The sequence below is a fragment of the Perognathus longimembris genome, chromosome 11 (assembly GCF_023159225.1).
Source record: "Perognathus longimembris pacificus isolate PPM17 chromosome 11, ASM2315922v1, whole genome shotgun sequence".
Classification (NCBI taxonomy): domain Eukaryota; kingdom Metazoa; phylum Chordata; class Mammalia; order Rodentia; family Heteromyidae; genus Perognathus; species Perognathus longimembris.
In genome coordinates, this window is record NC_063171.1 from 44,437,295 (window position 1) to 44,464,175 (window position 26,881).

General features: G+C 40.1%; 1 protein-coding gene across 3 annotated transcripts in view; it reads left to right on the forward strand.

The window, feature by feature from the left end:
• The window catches only part of Otud7b (OTU deubiquitinase 7B), a 63,205-nt gene that overhangs the window by 16,046 nt on the left and 20,278 nt on the right, over positions 1 to 26,881 (forward strand). For all 3 annotated transcript variants that reach the window (XM_048356453.1, XM_048356455.1, XM_048356452.1), the window contains exons 2-4: positions 16,396 to 16,546; positions 23,039 to 23,227; positions 24,653 to 24,880. In XM_048356453.1, coding sequence (XP_048212410.1) covers positions 16,462 to 16,546; positions 23,039 to 23,227; positions 24,653 to 24,880 — 502 coding nt within the window. In that variant the 5' untranslated portion in view covers positions 16,396 to 16,461. The remainder of the gene's footprint in view (positions 1 to 16,395; positions 16,547 to 23,038; positions 23,228 to 24,652; positions 24,881 to 26,881) is intronic.

Sequence of the window (26,881 nt, forward strand, 5' to 3'; positions counted from 1 at the left end):
GTTATGGCCATTATCACTATATATATGGTATCTAGGATGAGTATTTGTTTTGGAGTTAGCTGCTTAAGAGGCATGAGGGTTTCTTTTGAGCATTATCTAGTAGAAAGCATTAAGAAATGCTTGAGACTGAGAGCAGGGAACTGAATTCTAATGGGAATTGAATTCCAGTTGAGTTCTAGAATTAAGTAGGTAGGATCAAAATTGTGTTAGAACTACTTGCTATTAAGCTTCGAGTCAACTTAGTATTGGAGTTTAGGAGTCTCTTGGCTTATGGAGATTGGTTTATGAGATTAATGAGATAGTTTATGTGGATTCGTCCAACTTACAAGCATTATGTTATACTTGATAGATGCACACTAAATGTTAAATCTGTCTCCTTCCCTCCCTCCTTTCTTTCCCCCTTCCCTCCTTTCCTTCCTTTCAACAGCTCCTAGCTGTGTGGCCCAGACTGGCCTAGAACTTAGAACCTTTCTACCTTAGGTGTCATAGCACTAGAATTATAGGTTTGCACTTACAAGCATGCAGTTATGCTCTTAGTTAAATCCTGTGTTTCTGTGTGTGTGTGTGCGTGCCAGTCCTGGGATTGAACTCCAGACCTGGGTGCTTTTTTTGCTCAAGACTAATGTTCTACCACTTGAGCCACAGCTCTACTTCTGGCTTTTTGAGTGATTAATTGGAGATAAGAGTCTCAAGGTCTTTGCCTGCTCAGTCTGGCTCCAAACCTCAGTCCTTAGCTCTCAGCCTTCTGAGTAGCTAGGACTATAGTCACTAGCCACCTGTGCCTGGCGACTCTTAGTTAAATCTTAAAGAGGTATTTGAATGCTCAGTGCTATCAATTTGTCTTCCTAGAACATCTGCTTCATAATTAAGTATTCTTTCCTTCGAAGAATATTTATTAAAGCATTAAATTGTGGGTAGAGCACTTGTTGAAGGGATTGGGTTAAAAAAGCTTCTCAGGTTATGATTTTAACATTTAGAGATTGAATCAGTTGAGCCTATCATTTAAGAGCATAATTTAAGGAGAAATAGTTGTTTTGATTTGCTGTAGCCAGTCCTATGGTATTTTTAATAGAAGTAACTTCTTGACTCTAGTAGAATTGAAAGTACTTGCTTTTCAATTCCAGTTAAACTGGATTTGACTGTGCTTCATGTAGTTCCCCATGGTATTTCCTTTTAGTGCCTCTCCATTTTTTCAGTGAATGGAATAATATATTTGAAAGTATTTTGTAAATTGCAAAACTAGATAGATGTTGCTAACACTGTTACCAACACTAAAGATAATAATGGGATACAACTAATTCTTAGAGGGGCTGGTTTGGATTTTTGGGTTAATTTTGAGGAGAGACAGTGAGGTATTTGCCAGATGACTTATGTATTTGATGATTTATGTAATTGATACTTTAACACTCGGTGTGGAAGGAAGAAAGGAAAGCAGAGACCTTTCATTCTGAACATTGGCCTCATTTGTCGTAAAGGCTCAGCTCTACTGCTTTGACCTACTTCTTGTATGATTTTCTAGAATTTATCATATGTTTGACCTAGGAGGCCTTGGAAGCATCTGTCTACATGGGAAACAATTTATCCCAATTTTGGGGTAAGATTAAACACATTCCTATGCTACGAGTAATAGAAAGTGAAAAATGTATTGGCTCAGATCAGTATTGGCTTGGCTTCCTAAAAGGTAGCAAGAATAAGGAAACAGGGCCTTTGACCAAAATATTTCTTAGGTAGGTGTTTCATCAACTCTACAGTAATCTTCTAATGATTGGCATTCTTGGAGAGGAATATATTTTATAATCTAAACAAGCAAGTTGATTAGTAAAATTTGAAGACTGCTAATCTTTTTATAACTTCATCTTTTTATGTTTATAGTTCCTAGTGCCTAGTCTCCCCTTCCCGCCACCTCATTCTGGGGCTAGAACTCAGGACCTGGGCTCTATACCTTAACTTCTTTTGCTGAAGGCTATGCTTTACCACTTGAGCCACAACTCCTCTTCTGGATTTTTTTGGTGATTAATTGGAGGTAAGAGTCTTACAAACCAGGTGCTGGTGGCTCATGCCTGTAATCCTAGCTATTCAGGAGGCTAAGATCAGAGGATGGGGGTTCAAAGGCAGCTCTGACAGGAAAGTTCCTGAGACTCTTATCTCCAATTAACCACCAGAAAACTGGGAGTGGCCCTGTGGCTCGAAGTGGTAGAGCCCTATCCTTGAGCAAAAGAAGCTCAGGGACAGGGCCCAATCCTGGAGTCAGCCTCTACAACCGACCAAAAATCAAAAAAAAAAGAAAAGTCTTACAGACTTTCTTTCCTGGTTTGGCTTTGAACCATGATCCTCAGATCTCAGTCTCCTGAGCAGCTAGTGTTACAGGCATGAGCCATTACATCCTGATTGTCTTCCTTGAATAAAGAAAGTTAGCTGATACCTATTGGGGCGTTTTCTCTGGAACTAACCCATTGAACATGTAGAAAGGAGGAATAAAGACTTTTTGCCTGATACATCCTTTCCATGTGGCAGCCCAGGTTGGCATTAAGAGAAGGACCTTAACAAGTACTTATTGAATGAGTTAAGATGTTTTCATGGGGGGGCGGGGATTGTAGAGTTCTGGGTGCCACTGTGCTTGTTGGTGGTGGCCCTTCTAGAGGGGAAGAACATTGCTCTAGTATGAATAAACGAATAAATTTGAATGTGGGGACTTGATACTTTCAGGCTTTACCCTTTTGGGCAAAGAGAAATTTAATATGTTAAAAGCAGATACTTTATTTCTCCCAGTTTTATGTTTTGTCCTTTTCAAACTTAAACTATGGCTATGATTTTTGAATGTTGTATGAGAAATATAGATTCAAACTTCCAGGAGAAAAGAAAACGAAAAATCTTGTATGATACATAGTTTTGTCCTGCTGTCTACTATAAGGTTCCAGATCTTAGGGATATAGATATACAGTGTTTCCAAATCTAGCAATGGTTTGATTTTTGGCATGACTTTATGATATTCTTTACAAATGATTTTCTCTCATGATTGTGGTTTGCTTAAGTGTTTTAATTTCCTAAAAGTACACCTTTTTTTTTTCCAGTCCTGGAGCTTGAACTCAGGGCTTGAGCACTGTCCATGGCTTCATTTTGCTCAAGGCTAGCACTCTGCCGCTTGAGCCACAGTGCCACTTCCAACTTTATCTGTTTATGTGGTGCTGAGGAATCAAACCCAGGGCTTCATGCATGCAAGGCAAGCACTCTACCACTAAGCCACATTTCTAGCCCCAAAGTACACCTTTTTTTCTTGGGTTCACATCTACAGAAGTAAGAGATTTAGCTGGGTGGTACGGGAAAAGGCAGTTTTTGTGAATACGTTTTTATAGTTGATCATGTGGGAAATTGAGAACTAGTAATATGTGTGAAGTCAAAGACTACTAAAATGGGAACCGAGAGAGAGAGAGAGAGAGAGAGAGAGAGAGAGAGAGAGAGAGAGAGAGGGAGAGGGAGAGAGAGAGAGAGAATGTGAATTTATGTATGTTTTTTGGGCAGTACTGAGATTTAAACTCAGCATTGAGTTTGCTTGGCTTCCTCTGTTGGCTGGCAGTCTACCACCTGAGCCATGTCTCTGGTCCTACTTTTTGATGGTTATTTTGAAGATGCTCTAGACTTTTTTACTCGATAGGTCTTTGAACCATGATCTTCCAGGTCTCAGCCCCTTGAGTAGCTAAGATTACATGGGTGCTACCAGTGGCTGACCATGAATAATATTTTAAGAATTATTCATCCCATGGAGTTTTCATGACTAGACTGATCTGATTTTGCTACAGACCCATAGAGAACTGGTATGAAACTTGTACTCAGTTAGAATATGTAGTTCCTTGCTGTCTGTGTCCTCTTTCGGCTTTAGAAACATCTCTGTGTATATTTCTGTCAGAAAGAAAATTAAAACCTTGAAGAGTAGTTTAGGTGTTTTTTCATAGAGTGTGTGTAGCTCAGGTTACTCTTAATCTTGTAATTCTGCCCTATCTTCCCAAGTGCTGGGATTTTTGGTGTATACCACCATACTTATGTGGCTATTATTTGTCAAAGTGTTTTAAAAACAAAAACTACAGCAAAAGAAAAACTAATGAACTGGCTACTGTATAAATATAACTTTTTAAACATAATTTTTTGTATGAACCTTTATATAAAGACTGAACTTTATGTATTTATATTTGTGTATTATATATATTTGTATTGATATGTTTTGTATTGATATAAGCATAAAGGTTCATACAGATATTTTTTATCATACAGAAGGCAAATCAGAAACAGTAAATACACTAGTAAATAATTCACAAGCCTGTTTGGGGGTATTAATAGCTCTCAGTATCTATACACATGAACTAATAATTTAGGAACACAAATATTTGATATATAATACATACTAAACAGTGTGCTAAGCCAGTTTATAATGTTTGCTTTTTTTTCCTGGTTGCAGGACTGGGCTGTGGCTTATTTGTAATCTCAAACTTTGGGAGTACTTGGTGGGTGATAGACTACTTTGGCAAATTTTGAATAAATGACTGATAGGCAAACTCTGGAGGTTAAAATGTGAAAGGCTCAAAGGCCAACTAATATGAGAACATATATATATATATATCTTATATATGTTCTATATATAACTATAACAGTTATGTAATTATATATAACCATATAACTATATATAACTACATAACTATAACAGGATATAATAGCAGCAAATGCCAGGTTGATGATTTACTGGGCCTGTACGAGTTCAGAAGTTCAAAAGAGGTTTAGATATAGCCAGAAAAGATGGTATTACTGGGAAACTTAAAGATGGAAAATTTAGAAAATAATAACAATAGAACAATACAATAATAAACTGAAGTATATAATTTTATAAAAAGCCTATTTTTCCAATTCAGGCTTTTAAAAATTAGTTATATGTTGTGGGAAAATAGTTTATTAGAAGAAACTTATGAAGTGAATTAATTTCCTATGGGCAGCTAAGAGCAGATAGTGCAGTGATTTGTATTTTTTCCCCCTTTTCTGATTTCTCCCTTCAATAGAAATTTTGTAACCAGAAGTAAAACAACCAATTTTTAGGAGTCAAGAACAGCAGAAAGATTGCTAGCTACTAAACATTGTTTGAACATTGTTTTAGAGATATTGTGTGTTTTGCTATTAGTGTAGCCTCTGTTGCTTTGATTTCTCTCGTGTCAAAAATTCAGTAATCGGGGCTGGGAATATGGCCTAGTGGTAGAGTGCTTGCCTCATATACATGAAGCCCTGGGTTCGATTCCTCAGCACCACATATATAGAAAAAGCCAGAAGGGGCCTGTAGCTCAAGTGGTAGAGTGCTAGCCTTGAGCAAAAATGAAGTCAGAGACAGTGCTCAGGCTCTGAGTTCAAGCCCCAGGACTGGTAAGAAAAAAAAAAAGTCAGTAATCAGCATCTTAAAGGCTCAAGTAGAACTGTTGTTTTTACAGATTATTCTTTTAAAAGTTATGTTTGAAGCTGGGCACAGGTGGTTTCATGCCTGTAATCCTAGTTAGGAGGCTGAGAGTTGAAGATTGTGGTTCAAAGCCAGCCCAGGCAGTAAAGTCCATGAGACACTTAATTTCCAATTTAGCCAGAAGTAGTGCTGTGGCTCTAGTGGTAGAGTGCCAGCCTTATGCGGAAAAACTTTGGGGTAATGCCAGGCCCTGAAGTTAAGACCCAGGACCTGCACGCACGCATCCCACCCCCTCCCCCAACCACACATACAAAGTTGAGTTTATTGAGAACCCAACCCTTATCTCTAACTGAAAGGAAGAAGAAAAAAATGTAATGCGTGTAGAAAATAGGCATTCTGGTCTGGATCCAAAAAAATAAACATGAACATGATTTCTGTTTCTATTCAGGCTAATAGTATACTATAACAATAGATTATAATAACAGAGTTTCCTGCACCCATTTTTCCAAAGTTCACTGTTATTATACTAGCTTTCCAATTTATTAAATTTGCCAAATAGGGCTGGGGATATAGCCTAGTGGCAAGAGTGCCTGCCTCGGATACACGAGGCCCTAGGTTCGATTCCCCAGCACCACATATACAGAAAACGGCCAGAAGCGGCGCTGTGGCTCAAGTGGCAGAGTGCTAGCCTTGAGCGGGAAGAAGTCAGGGACAGTGCTCAGGCCCTGAGTCCAAGGCCCAGGACTGGCCAAAAAAAATAATAAATAAATAAAAAATAAATAAATTTGCCAAATAAATGTAGTGCAAAACAGCAAGAAGACAAATGCCAATTCATAAGTTGTGTGAGCTCCTCCCTAATCTTTATATTAGTATTTGGGTATTAATGGAATGTATTTATTTTAGATTCAAGGATCAGTTTACTGTTTGTTTTTCTGATACTAAAAACTAGACAATCTTGAAAAAAGTTAAGTTTTATTCTGAGGTACATATACATACACATACATATACACCACACACACACATGCACACATGCGTGCGTGCATGCACATGCATACACATAGCCCTCAAAGTCATCCTGATAAAACCATGGAATTTGTTCTTAAGAACTGATATGTATCCACTATAGAATATGATAAATTGTTTTCGGAGTAGTTGATTCTATGAGTGGTTTGAGTTTTTGTTTTTTGTTTTTTCTTTTCTTTTTTTTTTTTGGCCAGTCCTGGGCCTTGGACTCAGGGCCTGAGCACTGTCCCTGGCTTCTTTTTGCTCAAGGCTAGCACTCTGCCACCTGAGCCACAGCGCCACTTCTGGCCATTTTCTGTATATGTAGTGCTGGGGAATCGAACCCAGGGCCTCATGTATATGAGGCAGGCACTCTTGCCACTAGGCCATATCCCCAGCCCGAGTTTTTGTTTTGTCTCTGAAGTTTGATTTAGAGGGAAAAGAAGACATTCCCTGAGTATGTGCTGCACCAGAGGTAGAACATAATCCAGGCATATAATATACAGGATGAGTAGAAGGAGATGATTGCATAAAAAGTTGAATAACGTATATGAGACTAAGAGAATATTATAAAATATTTAAGCCAGGAGCTTATAGCTCATACCTACTCAGGAAGTTGAGAGCTGAGGATCATGATTCAAAGCCAGCTTCAGCAGGGAAATCCATAAGACTCTTTATTTCCAAATAACTACTAGAAAACAGGAAGCGGAGCTGTGGCTGAAAGTGGTAGAGTGCTAGCCTTGAGCAAAAGTGCTCAGAGACAGTATCCTGGCCCAGAATTCAAGCCTCAGGACTGCCAAAAAGAAAAAAATTGAACCTGGAATGGGTAGAGTAATGGGTAAAGGTACGAAGGTAGGTAGGACTGATAAATGCAGACATTAGAACTTTGAGTAAATATGTGTGAAATTGTTGTTCTTGGTGATTTAGGAATGAAGTGTTTAGTTGTATGTATATGTTTAGGAAAGGACCAGACATCTTTCCTTCACTGTTCTTTTTGAGGGAAAATAAAACAAAAGGTGGTCCTTTAAGATACATTCTTGAAGGCTTAAATTGAAGACACTGGGATGGGAGTAATAGATTGAATATTGTATATAACTGTTAAGATTGTGCTTTGAAAATGAGTTGTGGAGATTGATTAGAATACTATTGCACATATGTGAGAATGTCACGATTCATCCCCATGTACAAGTGATGATTGCTAATAAAAAGATAAATGCTAAAAGAAAAAACAGGAGTAGGACTGGAGAGTTTGGAGTAGAGGAAACCTACAAGGAAAGATGTAAAGGCTCTTTTTGGCACTGGGTGAGTGGACAAGAGTATATGGAAGGAATGGGACAAAAAGAAGGCAACTGGGATCTTTTAAGGACAGATTGTGTGTCAGGTACTAAAGCCTAAAGGCCTTATGTATCTTATTTTCTTTAACCTTAAATAGTCTGAAATGCAGATATTTCTTGTTTTAGACGTGAAGAAGTGGAAGCAGGAAATAGTTACATTGCCCATGGTCATCCTAGGTCTGTCTGAATCCAGAGTGTCTTCTTTCTTTCAGAGTAGAATTGAGAGGAATTAGAACACTGTGATTAGACTTCTTCCCTGACCAGTTGTGGTGTAAGTGTATGGTCTCTGAAATCAGGCATGCTGGCCCATAAAAGTCCTAGTTCTGCTATTTTTTTTACCTGTGTAACCTTGAATATATTCCCTACCATCTTTATTTGTCATCTCATGGATGATATGTGGTTAAAGACACAAACCTTGTATACTAGTTGCTTTAACACATAGTATTTTCTTTCACTTTTCTCCCTTTTAAGTTGTAGCAGCTAGTGTTACATGAGTGAGTCCTTTTAGTATGGAATTTGGTCATATCCTCTTTCTTTTTAAAGTTATATTTTCTTATGTTGGAAGGCCCTATGTTAATCAAAGCAAGCTGCCAAAACAATCATTCATCTCTCTCTCCCACCTAATCAAGAATTATGTGAAATATCTAAGTGCTTCTGTCCCTCCTTTCTCTACTGTCTGGATTCCTTGGGACTGACATCATAGACATGGAGGAGTCTCTGACCTTTGACAATTCTTGACAGGCTTAAATGTTGTGATTTTCCAGTGAGTTTTTAGAGGAGTTGGGGCAGACTTGGGCAGCTCTGATGCACTGGTAGAGCCAGGAGGGTGAGTCCAGAGTGAGTGTGGGATATTGCACAGGAGGCAATGTAAGATCAGTAGTTTATTGAGCATTTTAACAGAGATCTATTACCTGCCATCGATAATAGTTGAACACTTGTTACATGAAGACTGATTTTTAATACAGCATTAGAGATAAACAATGTGTCCAAAGGGAAAGTTGTGGTTGGTAAAATCATGTAACAATCTTCAGCAGATGTCTTTGAGCTGAGCCACTGTTTTAGATTTGCCTATGTATAACACTGATGTATGTATATAATTAGGTGTTATATAAATACACTTAATGTTCATATGAATAAAAATTGAATGCCTGCTGGGTGCTTGAATGCTAGGGATACAGGATGAGCAAGACAAGATTTTTGCCCTTAAATTGCTCCTGGTTTAATAGTAGCAAATTAACACACATTTTCCAGGTGCCAATGCCTAGCTACGTAGGAGGTGAGATCTGGAGAACCACAGCTCCAGGCTAGCCTGGGGTGGGGGCTGGGGAGGGAAGTTCATGAGATCCCATCTAAACCAACAATGGAATGTTTAGATAAGTACCTGTCCTCCCAGTTACTTGAGAGGCTAAGATTGAGAGGATTGTGATTCCAGGCTAGCCTGGGCAAAAACATTCATGAGACTCCATCTGAACAGAAAAAAGCTTGCATGGTGGAGTGTACTGTCATCCCAGCTGCATGGAAACATAAATAGGGAATTGCCTTCCAGGCCTGGCAAGTCAAAATATGAAACCCTATCTTAAAAGTAACAAGAGCAGAAAGGACTGAAAGTATGGCTAAAGTGCTAAAGTACCTGCCTAGTTAAGTAAAAGGCTCTGAGTTCAAACCCCAGTACTGCCAAAACAAACACCCCCCCCCAAGCAATACCTCCCCACAAATTCCATGCACTATGATAAAAGTATGATTGAAGTGGAGTACAAAGTGCAGTGGCTAACCCAAGGAGGAAGTAGGCTTTAACTTAGGAAGCCAGAGAAAGTTTTTCAAATAAGTTAATCTTAAAGAAGCAATAAGAGGGGCTGGGAATATGGCCTAGTGGCAAGAGTGCTTGTCTCATATACATGAAGCCCTGGGTTCGATTCCCCAGCACCACATATGTAGAAAACAGCCAGAAAGGGCAGTGTGGCTCAAGTGGCAGAGTGCTAGTCTTGAGCAAAAAAGAAGCCAGGGACAATGCTCAGGCCCTGAGTCTAAGGCCCAGGACTAGCAATAAAATAAAATAAAATAAAATAAATAAAGAAGCAATAAGAACTCTTACTTAGAGCAGGTGTCATTTCAGGACCAATATGTGCAGAGACTGAAATTTGAAGTGTCTGGTATACTCAGGGAATAAGGGAATAATGGGGGTACAGCCAGGCCATGAAGGGCTTATTCCATTGTTCAGCTTTCATCACTGAAGAATTTAAAGCACTGGAATATGGTACTATCATATATTCTTTTTGTGTGTTTGTTTTTGTCAATCCTGGGGCTTGAACTCAGCGTCTGGGCACTGTCCTGAGTTTCTTTTACTCAAGGCTAGTACTCTACCACTTAAGCCACAACACTGCTTCCAGCCTTTTCTGTTATATGGTATTGAGGAATTGAACTCAGGGCTTCATGCATGCTAGGCAAGCACTGTACCATTAAGCCACATTCCAAGCCCCCATATGTTCATTTTAAATCCTCTGCAGTGGAGGAGCTTCACAGTGGAGGCTGGCCAATAATTAGAGTTGAAAGCTACATTTTGAGTCCAGGTTGTAGACCCTTTTTTTTTTTGGCCAGTCCTGGGCCTTGGACTCAGGGCCTGAGCACTGTCCTTGGCTTCTTCCCGCTCAAGGCTAGCACTCTGCCACTTGAGCCACAGCGCCGCTTCTGGCCGTTTTCTGTATATGTGGTGCTGGGGAATCGAACCTAGGGCCTCGTGTATCCGAGGCAGGCACTCTTGCCACTAGGCTATATCCCCAGCCTCTGTAGACCCTTTTTTATAGCCATAAAGGAGGTATGCTCTGTTAAGATAGATTTGAGAGACCTTTTAAAGGTAAAATTAGTAAAACTTTGTAAAAGTATTTGTGAACTTAAAGCAAGAGAGGAAAGTAAAGGATAGCTCCTAGGCTTGTGGCTCAAGTTGGGGACTGTTGTGGTGTGGTTGGCTACAACAGGTAATACTAGAAGGGTAGAAGACAAAGATGAGACAATGAACTCATAGTGTATGTGTTGTGTTTGAAGTGCTTGTGGGCTTCCCTGGTGAGAGATGGGAGAATTTGAAGCCATGGATAACTTAATGTGCTCTGCGGCACAGATGAACTTTCCTATGGAGATGATACACATGAAGAAATGAAAAGCCTAAGGCTAGATCTTTGAGTGTGCTAACCTTTGGTGTAGGCACAGAAAGTTGAGATGGTCTTCACTGTAAATCAATACTATTTGTTCTGTGGAAGCCCATTATAGTAGGTTGAGGACATAACAGAGGTTGAAAAAGTAGCATCAGTGAATTAGACTATCTAAAAGAGTTTTCCTAGGAGAGGAAAATAGTAACAAGCCAGTAGAGCAAGGGAGGACACCTGAGTATCTCTTGCTTTGTTGTTGTTCTTTTTCTAGTGAAATTGGCAAGGTCACTGGCCAGGAGTAAGTGGGATGTTATGAATTAGCTAAGAGGCTCCAGGAACATGCTGAAGGTGTGGGGTAGTAGCTGAGAAGATTGGTTGGGGGGTAACAAAATCTAGCAAACATCAGTGTTTCATTGAAAAGAGGGCAACTAAATGCCATGTACTTGTAGTTGTGTTGCTGTGATCTAGTTTTGTTCTCATAGAGTAGTAGACAAGTTGAATGGAAAATCCATCCAACTTGGACAGCTAGAATAGAAGGATAAGAAAACTAGTCTTTTACCATGAAGTAAATCAAATCATCAGTCATAGTTAGGAAAGTCACAAAGCAGAATCTACTCAATTTTCTTTTGTCTTTCTTTCTTTTTTTGATACTGAGGATTAAACTACATACTTGCCAAGCAGGTGTGCTACTTAAGTCTTATCTCCAGCCCATTTTGCTCTGTTTATTTTTACTATTTTTGTGCTTTGCAAAGCAGGCACCCTCCCTGCCAAGCTACATCTCCATCCCTAAATTTTGCTTGTTATTTTGAGGTAGGGTCCTATTTCCTGCCTAGGTGTGCACCTGGTCACAGTCCAGTGGTACCTTAGAATGCTCAGAAATTCAGACCCTCTGGGTTCACACTTGAACCACCTATCTGACTTCAGATCTCTTTTTTTTTTTAAAGCACTTATTTTTATTAAGTAGTTGTATAAAGGGCTTTCAGTTCCAGAAGTCAAGTTAGGAATACAATACATCTTGATCAATGTCACTCCCTTTATCATTCTCCCCTATCTTTCCTCATCCCATCCTTACCTTCAAGTTACATAGTCCAATTTTTACTTAATGTATAGTGACTATAGTAACTGCATTTGCTTACCCTTCCTCCATTTGTCTGCATCCCTTCTTGTTGCCCCCCCCCCCCCCCCAAACATGTTCCAGCCTTCTGGTATTTGTTCAACAGTTCATTAATTGTTTGAAGGAGTTACACTGTCAAACCTTTTTTTTGTTTTTTGATTTTTTATTTTTCAAGGCAGGGGTCAGGCCAAGATGGCCTGGAACATGCTATATAGTCCAGACTGGCTTCAAAATGGCAATTTTGCCTTTACCTCCTGAGTACAGGGATTACCAACCTGAAGTGCTACGCACAGCCTTTTTTGTTTCTCTATTTGTAAGTTGGAATTAATGAGACCAGCTTTGGAAGGTTCATTGTTGACTACGATAGTGTTTTTGAAAGCATTTAACTAATATTAACTTGTCAATTTTCATTTGTGGCTGCTGCCATCACTTTAAGTGGACATAAAAGTAGAAGTGTTAGCAAGAGGCAAAGATAGCAAAGGCAAATGTTGAACAGGGTTCTTTATTCAGCATGTTGAGTTTATACTCTGAGGTTAGCACAAACATTCAGGAGCAATGTATGAACAAGTACTGATGTTAGAAAGGGTTTTGTAAAATAAAGCTCACTGGCTAGCTCTTGATAACCTGGCAAATTGATCAACCAAAAATGCTTCTGTAAAGAAATGACTTACGTAATAATTTCCTGTAAGAAGTCATCAGTCATAGGAATCATTTTATTGATCTGGAGAACAGAATGAATACTATCATGGAAACTATAGGAGAAGGAACTCTATGGGTAGCCCTGGCTTTTGCTGAGAAAAGTGATTTTAACAGTTGGAGCCATCCAATAATAAAATGCATATCTTGGCCAAGTAATGAGTTCCCCTTCAGAGCTTGTATTAAAATGGAAACTGGATGATTTATCTGTTATAGATATAATAGACTTCTTGCATGGAGGCAAGCATTGGGGCTAAATAGTTTTGAGATTTATGTATAGACACCACTCACTCAACAAATATTTGAATGCTACCTCTGTTTTATTTGAAAGGTTGAAGGCAAGTGTTTCATTGTGTTCTTTGGGGTTTTTCCTTCCTGTGTACTGAAACAAACCTGAAGACTGTGAGTCTTAGTCATTGGCTTCTGTGTCTCCATTTGGAATTTGAGAAGCTAAAGCCAGGTGTTGGTGGTGATGTAACAAAAGGTGCTGTCTTTACCTGTAGGGTGGGGATGGGGTGGAGTCCATGGTATGCACCTGGAGACATCAAATATAAATAAGGTTTAGTGTTTTAAATTTTTGTTGATGAGCAAGTCTTTCTAGATCCTGTGAAGCCTTTGAGTTACTATTTTTTTTATTATTTTTTTAAAGGATGACCTGCCTACTTTGTTAATATGTGGTATCTTATGATGCCACTGTGCTGGTGGTTTAAATTTACTCATACTCAGGAGCCTGGGTCTGGCTGGAAGTGGTTTATAATGCCTTGGCTTAGTCAAGTCTTTTCCTTTATGCCACACACTTTTTTGCTATGCATGTGTCTTTCCCATATTCTTTGACAGAGTTATGAAAGTGGCTTTACTGTTAGTTCTGTTCATTTGTCGAAAGTTGAAATTCATTTTGTGCCTTCATTGTCGGTTTTGGATTTTTTTTTTTTTTTTTTTTTTTTTTTTTGGCCAGTCCTGGGCCTTGGCCTGAGCACTGTCCCTGGCTTCTTCCTGCTCAAGGCTAGCACTCTGCCACTTGAGCCACAGCGCCACTTCTGGCCGTTTTCTGTATATGTGGTGCTGGGGAATCGAACCTAGAGCCTCGTGTATCCGAGGCAGGCACGCTTGCCACTAGGCTATATCCCCAGCCCGGTTTTGGATTATTTTTGTATACTATTTGAGCTGTTACCATCTCCCATGACCAAAGCCAATCCATAAAGTGGGCTTTGGAGAAGGAATTCTTGCTTGCAATAGAGGAGGGAAAAGCTATTTATTTACTTTTGAATGCTAAATGAATACAACTTTTTTCTCTCCCTCCCTTCCCTTCCCTTTCTTTTCTTTTTCTTTCTTCCTTTCCTTTCCTCTTTTTCCTTCCCTTTTTCTTTTCCTTCTCCTTCCTGCTTTCTTCCCCTTTCCATTCCTTTCCTTTCCTTCATGTGAAGGTTCAATTAGTCATTTAGTTGTTTGTTTACCAGACATTTATTAATTGCCTACTCCATTATAGAGATAATGCTAAATATTGGAAGTACAAATATGAAGAAATCTTGCACTGTCCTGTTGGATGTCTTATACTATAGAATTCTACAAGAAATAATGCTTTCTCTTGCTATTTTTTTGCTCTTTCTTACAAGGTGACCACTTTACCACTAAGCCATATTCCCAGCCCCTTGCTCTTTCTTTTCATTCTTGCCTGTACCAGGGCTTGAACTCAGGGCCTATGCTGTTGTTTGGCTTTCTTAATCATGGCTGGTACTCTACCACTTGAGCCAGGGCTTCAGCTCAACATTTTGCTGGTTAATCAGAGATGGAGCCTTATAGACTAGCTGCCCAGGCTGGCTTCAACAGGCCTTCCAGGTCTTAGCCTCCTAAGTAGCTAGGATTATAGGGTGAGCCATCAGCACCTGGCTTCTGTTGCCATTTTTCTCTCAAGCATGGCTTAAGTGGTAGAATGCCTGTGCAGCAAGTACAAGGCATTGAGTTCAAATCTCATTACCGGTTAAGCTCAGAAGAGGAGGAGGAGGAAGAACCTGAGACCATCAAAGGCACCCACAACTAGCATCTACCATCTACTCGGCCATGGCAGCAGATTTGCCATTGAGCTTGAAATATAAGGCATAGCAAAAAATAAAACTAGGGCTGGGAATGTGGCTTAGTGGTAGAGTGCTTGTCTAGCATGCATGAAACCTTGGGTTCAATTCCTCAGCACTGCATATACAGAAAAAGCTGGAAATGGCACTGTGGCTCAAGTGGTAGAGTGCTAGCCTTGAACAAAAAAAAAACTAGGGACAGTGCTCAGGCCCTGAGTTCAAGCCCTAGGACTGGCAGACAAAACAAAACAAAACAAAAATAAAAAGTTATAGACTTATTTTTATAACCCACAAATCCTTGCTATACTTAAGGAAAATAGAAAATCAGGATTTAACTGTAGCACTGAACAAGATGTAGCCTGTGATAGGAGGAGACAGGAAGAAAGAATACTTGAGAGTCATCTGTAGACTAGTTTTTTAAATAGTCATTTGAAGGGACCTGTGGCTTTAGAGAATTCTTCTTTTTGAGGCTGGGGAATAGTTTGAATGGATTCAATTCCCAGTGCTACCAAAAAAGAAAAAGAAAAGGAAGGGAGGGAGGGAGGAAATGAAGGAAGGAAAGAGAAAGAAAGGAAGAAAAGAAGGAAAGAAAGAAAAAGAAAGAATTATGCTTCACCAAAACACAGCATTGGCTAGTGTAGTAGAGTAGGTGGGTACCTAGAAACCTTATGTAAACTGTAAACCTGGCAGAATTTTGGTCATAAATTGTTCTTTGTTCTGTTCTTACTTAGTTGGGGCTGTTAACCTCAGAAGAATTTTGAATTAGTCTCAGGCTGTCAAGTCAGGGTCATAGTTTCTTCTGAGGATAATTTTGAAAGGAGATATTTTTTTCAGGTAAACTTAACCTGGCAATCATTGTTCCTGGGTGAGAAAGACATTTTGGAGCTAGGCATGCTCCCTAGATTCATGAGGCTAGCAGACAAAGATGAATTTTTGTTAAGAACTTTGGGATTCTCTGTTTTGAGTAGTTGTAGCCATTAGTTCCCTCCTCCTGTTTCTTTGGCTAGCATCAGAATATTAGCCAACCCTACAATTACCCAGTGGATAGTATTCATTCATTCAGTAAGCATTTACTGAGGGCATACATGCCAATCATTGTGTCAGTGGCAAAGATCCATGCTGGGGATACGTTAGTAAACAAGGCTCTTAAGTTCCCTGCTGTCGAAAATATGTATGTATTAAGAGAGATAGCTAGACAACAAGTGATTTAAATGATTTTTTTTTATTAAATGATTTTAGAGTATGTCAAAATCCAGGAAGGAAATGAGCCTGGTGCCATGTTAGAGAATATTGCAGGTAGGGAGTTTTTTAGGGTGATAGTCTGTTCCTTTCTTTAGTTGGGATAAGCAACATCATGGGAGAAATGTAATACTCGAAAATTATCAGGAAAGCATTATTCAGAGTGGCTGGTGGTTATATAGGAATTAAGACATTGAAGAACTATTAGGAAGTTAAATTTTACTCTTCCTAATGAATTTTAAACTTAAAAAATATTTAACTAGAACAAATGAGCTAGAATAGTTATTTTCCCCATGTAATTAAGAATCTGAAATTGTACTGTGACTATCCTGTTTCAGTTAATTTGAGCCTTATGTATTTATTTCTTTGTCAGGTGGGGGCCTGAATTTTGATCTATGTTCTGTCCACATCCGGCTGCCTGAAAGTACTTGATGATCACATGACCCTGGACATGGATGCTGTTCTGTCGGATTTTGTCCGTTCTACAGGAGCAGAGCCAGGGCTTGCTCGAGATCTTCTGGAAGGTGAGGAGTCATGGGAGAGAATGAGAAGAGAGAGTAAAATAGGATATTCATTGTTAGGATATTTAGGACATTTAGGGTACTCAGGAAGATAGATGCCTTGTAAATGGTTAAGCCCTCTGAGTTATTTCTGATCTACTTTGTGTATAGCCCACTATAATTTTAAAATTTAATATTCTCTTTCACTTTATTCTTACAGGGGTCACCTTTTCTACTGTAAGATTATATTCAGGAAATACTAGGGAAAAATTAGTCCACTAAAAACATGATCTAGTTCTGTAATATTCTTTATGTGTAATTGATTTTTATATTTTGGAATCATGCATGATTTTGTTCCTTTAACATATATAGTCCTAAGTTAAATGAATTAATGTTTTTACTTTGCTGTTTATGGTTATTCAAATCTGCATATACATATAGACTTAAATATTCTAAATGTTAAGGTCCCAAGGGATTGGAATCAGGTCTACAAGATTCTTTGTTTAGTGTCATAGTGAATAGTGGGTTTTTTTGGAATGGTACTGGGGTTTGAATTTAGGGCTTTGCCCTAAATTCAGGCTCTCTACTATTTGAGACAACAGATGCTTTTCCATAATGAGTGTATATAATGACACAGAAAGCAAGCCTATAGGGAAGAGGCAGGTTCTTAGCACATATAGGTAATTTGTTAGCCTTTAGTCAAGGTATGATAGTCTAACATTTGAAGCTGGTTTTATAGGCAGGAAGCAAATGCAAACGGGGGAGGGGGGAGGGAGGGGACGGGGAGAGATGCTTGTGTTTTTCTTGGCCATGATAAGGGGTTTAAAATATATTCTAAGTTCATTTGTTTAACTATTTGCATGAGCATGAGTTTGGAAACAGAATATTGAAGTTTGAGTATTTATTTGTTTAGTCAGTCATGGGGCCTGGCACTGTCCCTGCCCTCTTTTGCTCAAGGTTAGGACTCTACAACTTTGAGCTGCAGCTCCACTTCCAGGTGTTTTTTTTGTTTGTTTGTTTTTGCCAGCTCTGGGCTTGGACTCAGGGCCTGAGCACTGTCCCTGGCTTCTTTTTGCTCAAGGCTAGCACTCTGCCACTTGAGCCACAGCGCCACTTCTGGCTGTTTTCTATGTATGTGGTGCTAGGGAATCGAACCCAGGGCTTCTTGAATACATGGCAAGCACTCTTGCCACTAGACCATACTCCTAGCCCTTCTTCCAGTTTTTGAGTGGTTAATTGGAAACAAGAGTCTCATGGAAACTTTTCTGCCTGGGTGGCTTTGAACCTTGATCCTCAGATCTCAGGCTGAGTAGCTAGGATTACCAGTGCCCAGCTGAAGGTTAAATTTTAATTTACTAATTTAGTATATGTCCTTAACTTACAGTTTCAATTATTTCAGTTCCTACTATTTTTCCCTACACTCCCCATGCTCTAGCCAGGCTTGACTTGTCATTTTTCCCTGAGTATGTTAGATTGTTTCCAGAGTATGCAATCTTCTTTCCTTCATAATTCTCTTCATCTTTCATGATTAAAAACCTCTCTCTCTCTCTCTCTCTCTCTCTCTTAACTGGTTCTTGGGTGCTCTACAACTTGAGCTAAAGCTCCACTTAGGATATTGGAGATAAGAGTTTCATGGACTTTCTACCTGGGCTGGCTTCAAACCATGATGCTCAGATCTCATCCTCTTGAGTAAGCTAGGTGTGAGCCACTTGTGCCTAGCTTAACCTCTTTTATAAAATCATCATTAACTATTCTCCATTCTTCTCGTAATGTTGAGCGTGTATGCAAGGTTCTTCAGGTATTCAGATATATTATTTCATTCTTTTAACTACCCCATTATAACTTTATTTTTATTAGTGTATGTTAATTATACAAAATTTCTTTGTGGGGGCTGGGAATATAGCCTAGTGGTAAGAGTGCTTGTCTTGTATATATGAAGCACTGGGTTCGATTCCTCAGCTCCACATATATAGAAAAGGCCAGAAGTGGTACTGTGGCTCACGTGGCAGAGTGCTAACCTTGAGCAAAAAGAAGCCAGGGACAGTGCTCAGGCCCTGAGTTCAAGGCCCAGGACTGGCAAAAAAAAAAATTCTTTGTGATAGTTCCATACATGCAAATAATATACTTTTATCCAATTCACCCCTTCATTGCTCCCTATTGTTTCCCTCATCTCTATTATAACTTTAAAAATTGAAGTTTTAGTGTAGACTAGGATTTGAACCTAGAAAATGTGGTTTCAGAGCTCCTAACCATTATACTACTAGTTACTCTTTGTGTGCAGATACAAGGACAAGCACTCATGTTATGAAAAAAAAGTTGAGTGATCTGGTAGTGAAGAGAGAATTTTAATTTCATGTAGATCTACAGGGTAGGGAAGTGTTTAAGGTAGTGTCATTCACACCAATTCTTAAAGGATAAGCAGGAATAGTCAGATAAAAGGATGATCACATGGAAGAAATAGCTTACACAAGGATCCTGAGCTGAGAGAGTTTGGCTTATTGGAGGAACTTTTAGTGTGTGAGTCAGGAAAGCGGTGCAAGGGTGACAAGAAGCTGGTTGAATAGGCAGGAAGCAGAATATGCAGAGTAACCAGGAATCAGTGGCTCATGCCTGTAATCCTAGCTATTCAAGAGGCTGAGATTTGAAGATCATGGTTTGAAGCCAGCCTGGGCAGAAAAGCCTGAGAGACTCTCATCTCCAGTTAACCAGCAAAAATGCCAACTCAAGTGGTAGATTGCCAACTAAGTAAGTGAGAGCATGAAGCCTTGAATTCAAGCTCCAGTAACTAGCACTAAAAACAAACAGAGAAAAAAAGAATGGAGTAGTGGCTATTTTGGCCATGGTAAGGAGTTTAAACTATATGTCTTCTAAGTTCATTGGAAGTGACACAATTGAATTTGAGTTTTTAATAGTGTACTGGTTGTAGGGTATGGAATAGATTAGAGGATGATCAGTGCTAAAACCAGTTAAGAACATTGCCATAGTTCAGGTGAGAGATGACATGACTTGGACTGTAGTGGTATTAATAGAGAAGGAAGTAGATGGATTTAGATACAATTTAGGAGGAGAAAGAAGGGACCTGATCCGCCCTTTTGTCTCTATCTTAATATGTTTTGCTTATTCCTTTAAAAGTTAACTGGCCGAGTAAAAGGGAACAAATTAGAGAGGGGAGAGATTAGCAGCAGAGACTGGCAAGGCAGTTTCCCTCTCAAAAGCACCAAAGACCAGGCAAAGATTATGAAGATTTGAAGGGAACCATTGGCAATAAACATGATCAAAAGGAATGGATTTGAGAGCTATTTAGGGGCATGCAAACAATCCTGAGGAGTAACTGGATTGTGAGAGAAGAGAAGTGTAATCTAAGGAATAACAAGGAACTGAAAATGAAGTTTGAGGCCTAAAGGGACTGAGATGCCATTTCTGGTTTAGGAACATAGAAAAAGGATAGAAAGCAAGTTTTGAAAGGGAAGAGGATGGACATTGAGTTTTGGATAAGTTGTGCTTTCAAAGGAACTTAAGGATTTTAAGGAGTTCTGCAGTCAGTTGTAAACAAATGGTCATTCATTGACTCAGTTAAGTCTTGCATTCAACAAATACCTACCATATGCCAGGCACTGTTTTAGATGGGTGAACAAAACAAAACTCCTGGGGCTGGGGATATGGCCTAGTGGCGAGAGAGCTTGCCTCGTATACATGAGGCCCTGGGTTCGATTCCCTGGCACCACATATACAGAAAATGGCCAGAAGTGGCGCTGTGGTGGCTCAAGTGGCAGAGTGCTAGCCTTGAGCAAAAAGGAAGCCAGGGACAGTGCTCAGGCCCTGAGTCCAAGGCCCAGGACTGGCCAAAAAAACAAAAAACAAAAAACAAAACTCCTTATGCATGTATTTCAGTAGGAAAGGAAATCAATAGATAGAAAACACGGTGACTATATAAAATATATAAAGTATTTTGTAAGGTCTTGAGAGCTATGAAGAACAGTAAGAGGAATGGTGAGGTACATGGCGATGTTTTAGTTAGGCAGTCGAGTTAGGCTTTAGTAAGAATGTGACATTTGAGCAAATAGGATTTGTATGTATAGGTATACTGTAAAAAGTGCTTTCTAAGCGGTGGGAACAGTGCATGGAGAGGCCCTAAGGTGGTCACAGTCCTAGCAGTATTTTAGGAACCACAAAGGGATAGCAGTGACTACAGTAGAGTGAGCAAAGGGAGTTGAATAATTGGTTTAATGTAATGATTCATAAATAAAGTCATCAAGCATGAATGATTAATGTGGCGTAAATGAATTATAATAACCCGAACAGCAGCAGCATAAGTGCATATAGAATGCTTTCTGCATACCAAGCACTGTTCTACGTGCTTTCAACTCATTTAATCTTGATATAAAGTAGATATTATTAGTATCATCTGCATTTTCACAAAGAACAAAAGTGAAACACGGAAAAGGTTAGAAAATTAGGGCAGGTCATAGAAAGTGTCCAATCTGGTCATGGAACTAGAATACTGAGCATTGTGCTTTCAAAACATGAATTTCGTCTAGGCACCAGTGGTTCATGCCTATAATCCTAACTACTCAGGAAGCTGAGATCTGAGGATCTAGTGTGGAAACTAGCCAGGAAAAAAAAAATCTATGAGACTCTTATCTCCATTTAACTAGCAAAAAGCTGGAAGTGGAAGCATGGCTCAAGTAGTAGAGTGCTAGCTTTGAACAAGCAAAAAAAACACAAAAACAAAAACAAAAAGCAAGAGGGAAGGCCCTCAAAAGTACCACTGAAAGAAAGAAGGAAAGGGGGCTGGGAATGTGGCTTAGTGGTAGAGGGCTTGCCTAGCATGCATGAAGCCCTGGGTTCAATTCCTCAGTACTACATAAAAAGAAAAGCCAGAGCTGAGAATATGCCTAGTGGTAGAGTGCTTGCCTCACATACATGAAGCCCTAGGTTCAATTCTTCAGCACCACATATATAGAGAAAAAGCCAGAAGTGGCACTGTGACTCAAGTGGTAGAGTGCTGGCCTTGAGCATAAAGAAGCCAAGGACAGTGCTCAGGCCCTGAGTTCAAGCTCTGGGACTGGCAAAGAAAGAAAGGAAGGAAGGAAGGAAGGAAGGAAGGAAGGAAGGAAGGAAGGAAGGAAGGAAGGAAGGAAGGAAGGAAGGAAGGGAGGGAGGGAGGGAGGGAAGGAGGGAGGGAGGGAGGGAGGGAGGGAGGGAGGGAGGGAGGGAGGGGGGGGGAGGGAGGGGGGAGGAGGGAGGAAGGAAGGAAGGAAGGAAGGAAGGAAGGAAGGAAGGAAGGAAGGAAGGAAGGAAGGAAGGAAGGAAAGGAAGGAAGGAAGGAAGGCCAGAAATGGCACTGTGGGCTCAAGTGGTAGAGTGCTAACCTTGAGCAAAAACTCAGGGACAGGGCCAAAGCCAGACCCTGAGTTCAAGCCCCAGGATTGCCACCCCCCCCCAAAAAAAAAAGAAAAGATAGGAGGGAAGGAAGGAAGGGAAAGGAAGAAAGAATGAAAAAAGAAAGCAAGAGGGAGAAAGAAAACCATGAATTGCATAGGATTTATTTTTCTTCTTTTTTTTTCCTTTACTTCTTGGGGGAGAGGGCAGTGTTGGGGAGCAAATTCAGGGCCTTGTGCATGCTAGGCAAGCTTTTACCTCTGGAAAATATTCCTAGCTCTCTTCAAGGATTCTGTGTGTGTGTGTGTGTGTGTGTGTGTGTGTGTGTGTGTGTGTGTGTGTGTGTGTGTGTGTGTGTTGTGCGCGCTGGTACTAGGGCATGAACTCAAGGTCTAGGTGCTGTCCCTGATTTTTTTCAGTCAAAGCTAATGCTCTACCACTTGAGCCACAGCTCCACTTTGGCTTTTGGGTGGTTAATTGGTGATAAGAATCTTATGGACTTTTCTACCTGGGCTGGCTTGGAACCGTGATCCTCAGATCTTAGCCTCCTGAGGTAGTTAGGATTATAGGCATCAGCTACTGGCACCTAGCTTCTTAAAAGATTCTTTACAGTAGATTAGAGATAGAAAACAGGTGATAGGAACTTAGTAACAGTGCAACAGAAAGAAGTATAGACAGTTAAGCAATATATAATTGTTTAGTAGTTTAACTGGAGTAAGCAACAAAAATACCCATTTGGACAAATCTGTCATTTGGAGTCATTGCTTTGTTAGAAAGCAGTGATTCTTCAATTTGGAGCCATATGGTTTGCTTTGATAAGCTGGTATCTGTGAAGTCTTTCATATACATACCCATGACTTTGTGTATAATTTTAGGTGGCTTAGGACATTCTAGAATACATCTAGACTGCGAATTTCTTTGGATCTCAGAATTAGGAGGCGTGAGCTTGAGTCCTGCTGGGCCCTGGTACAAGTTATTTGTTTGAATTTTGTTTCCTTTATCTTTAAAAGATTGTTTTAGTTTAGGTGACTTCCTCTCTGTGGTTTTGGTGGTTTGGGCAGTGGTCTTTCTGTATCTCCCCAATTTCTCTATACTCTGAGTACATAGTTTGCCTTTTTCTTTGTCTCCTGATAGGAAAGAATTGGGATGTGAGTGCTGCCCTTAGCGATTTTGAGCAGCTGCGGCAAGTCCACGCTGAGAACCTGTCCCCACCCTTTAGTGGAGGGAGTAGTGGCTCCAAGTCTCCTGAAAAAGGATGTTCTGATAGAGAGTCCACCCGCCCTCCCAGACCCGTCCTCCAGCGGCAGGATGACATCGTTCAAGGTACTGGACTAACTTAAGGATATTTCTGTATATGGAGTAGGAAGGGAGGGGACGGCTAAATGGAGTCAGAAAGTCTAAGCAATGATTTAGGGATGTTTTTATTTCTTTCCCTTATCCCAGCCAATCCTAGAAGGTACATTTAAAATACCTAGAAAGTATTTTAAAATAATGCTCTATAAAATAACTCTAGAAAAGTGTTTGTTTATTTATTTATTTAGTGCCAGCCCTGGGGTTTAAACTCAGGGCCTGAGTGCCGTCCCTGAGCTTTTTTGCTCAAGGTTAGCACTGTGACACTTGAGTCACAGCTCCATAACCAGCTTTTTGGAAGTTAATTGGATTGTCTCACAGACATTTTAAAAATCATCTTTAAGTAGCTGTACAAAGGAGCTGCTATTTAAAAGCAATTTATGAATACAATATATCAAAATCACCCCTGTCAACATTCTCACTCATCCCTCCCCTTTTTAAATTTTTTTTTTTTTTATGCCAGAACTGGGGCTTGAATGCTCTTAACTTTTTTGTTCAAGGCTAACATTCTACTGCTTGAGCCACAGCTCCACTTCTGGCTTTTTGCTGAATAATTAGAGATAGGAGTCTCTCAGATTTGTCTCCCTAAGCTAGCTTTGAACCGCAATCCTCAGATCGGAGCCTTCTGAGTAGCTAGCATTACAGGCACTGGCACTGGAAGTCACTAGCACCCAGCTTCTTGATTTCTTTTGCATTTCATCTCTGGACTGAGAATGACTGCATTTGAGGTCTTGCCTTCTGTGATAATCACATTCAACCATGCTGACAATGGAATGTCAGCTTAGAAACTGCAGGTGCCATTTCTTCAAAACAAATGAAATTATTTTAGGCAGTATCTGCAGTGCTGTTTTCCTCTGTAGTTGACAGGCTCTATAAATTTCTGATAAACCTGAGTGTCGAGAAAAGTTGTAAATAAGTATCATTAGTGCAAGAAGAACATACTCATTCACGCCATTAATTTTCTTTTGTATTTTCCCATGACCCTGAGGATTAGCAGAGAGATCATTTGACTCAGTCTAGTCTAATGCAACTCCATTTCCCTTATTCCCTTTTCTTCCCACCCCAAAATGAGCAAGTTGCTAAGTGAATGGGTCTCTCTTCTGCTGAAAAATGATAGTGGGAGAAGACAGAGTTGTAAGAAGAAGAAGGTGTGAAAAATTCCAGACAAAGATAGAAAGATGTTAGCTGTTGATGTATGTCTGCAAAAATACCACTTTCTATATTCCTCCTATTGTACATGGTTTGGGAAAATGGATCAAAAAGTTCAGTAGCTGGTAAGACTGACTTTTTTTCCTTACTGGAAACCCTGTGAAGAGATAATCAGATCACCACATCAGTGGGGAGTTCTCTGAGTGGGTTATATATGTTGTTCTAAGGTGACTCCATTTCTCATTGCAGAAAAACGCCTGTCTAGGGGCATCTCTCACGCCAGCTCCAGCATTGTTTCCCTGGCCCGGTCCCATGTCTCCTCCAATGGTGGGGGTGGGGGGAGCAATGAGCACCCCCTGGAAACGCCCATCTGTGCCTTCCAGCTTCCAGATCTCACTGTGTACAACGAAGACTTCCGTAGCTTCATAGAGAGAGACCTCATTGAGCAGTCCATGCTGGTTGCCTTGGAACAGGCAGGTCCGTGAGTGCTTCCTCTCCAGTGTTCTTCCTTTCTACTCTCCACCTAGAGGCAGCTCACATGGGAAGGCTGGGCTTGATCAGTGGCTTCCTGTCTTAAGTCCATGGTCTGATTGAAGTCAAAGGCAGGAGTCAGTCAGATAAACAAGTACTGAGAGCCTTTTGAAGCTAGAGAAAGGATATAAATTAGACAATTTACTCTGGAAATTTCCTCTTTGACAGAAAGGAAAACAGATGTATATATGAGTGGCCTAGGAATATATCCCTGAAAATCAATGTCTGGGGGGGAAGGCAAAAAAAAACCCAACAACCAAACCCACAAAAACAAAGCAACAACAATGAAAACATCCATAACTAGTTACAATTGGTTCCAGAGCATCTTTGCAAACAGAGACCAATGCTGTGGTGATGTACTAAAAGTTGCATCTATTTATATGCATTGTCTTCCAAGATTTATTGATTTAATAACTTTTGTGCCAGTATTGGGACTTGAACTCAGGTCTGTCCTCTCTCACTTGACTCTTTCCTCTCAAGGTTGGCACTCTACCACTTGAGTCATACCTGCACCTTCTGACTTGTTATTTACTGGTTAAATACAAGAGCCTTGCACTTCTGTCTGCCTGGGCTGGCTTTGAACCTTGATCCTCAGATTTTAGTTTCCTGAATAACTATTTACCTTCACAATTGTGTTTGTTTTAAGCTACTCAAGCCCCAGGACTGGCAAAAAAAAAAAAAAAAAAAAAAAGTTGGTAAAAGTGGTATACAGAGGGATTACAGTTACATAAGATCAGTGCTATTTTGTATCTTTCCTAAGAAATAAATTGTTGCTTATGTTAAATAATAAGATACCACCACTCCCAAATATTATTAAAATTAGTTAATATTCTATAGTGAGGGAGTTCTGGGAAACATTCAGGTATTCAAAAACTCGTATGAGGGAAAAATTTGCGATGGGACATGGCAGTATGGGAAGGGAGCTTGTAGTTCATATCCATCTATATTAACCAAATGCAGCCATTTATAATTTTTTTTTTTTTTTGCCAGTCCTGGGCCTTGAACTCAGGGCCTGAGCACTGTCCCTGGCTGCTTTTTGCTCAAAGCACTCTGCCACTTGAGCCACAGCGCCACTTCTGGCCATTTTCTATATATGTGGTGCTGGAGAATGGAACCCAGGGCTTCATGTATATGAGGCAAGCACTCTTGCCACTAGGCCATATTCCCAGCCCAGCCATTTATAACTTTTTAAAAGCTATCAAGTTAGCCGGCTAGTGAAATTTTCTGCTATTTTTTGTAGACTTTTTAGTAGTTCAAGAAAATTTAAGCATCATTCCTGAAACATTTTCCTTCTGTAAGTAAATTGAGATGTATTTGCCTATGTGTTTCATTTATTTTGTCTTTTTGCTTATAACTTTAAATTTATACTACACAGATGCTGAGTGTTGTCATACATGTAGATGATACCAGATACATGCCTTGAATTGCTTGTTTGGTTTTCTTTCTTTTTTTTTTTTTTTTTTCTCTTTTTTTTTTTTTTTGCCAGTCCTGGGCCTTGGACTCAGGGCCTGAGCACTGTCCCTGGCTTCCTTTTTGCTCAAGGCTAGCACTCTGCCACTTGAGCCACAGCGCCACTTCTGGCCGTTTTCTGTATATGTGGTGCTGGGGAATCGAACCCAGGGCCTCATGTATACGAGGCAAGCTCTCTTGCCACTAGGCCATATCCCCAGCCCCTCTTTTTTTTTTTTTTTTGCCAGTCCTGGGCCTTGGACTCAGGGCCTGAGCACTGTCCCTGGCTTCTTTTTGCTCAAGGCTAGCACTCTGCCACTTGAGCCACAGCACCACTTCTGGCTTTTTCTATATATGTGGTACTGAGGAATGGAACCCAGGACTTCATGTATATGAGGCAAGCACTCTTGCCACCAGGCCATATTCCCAGCCTTGCCTTGCCTATATCCACTAGCAAATATATCTTCAGACCTAGCTCCAAACATAACTCCTCATGGC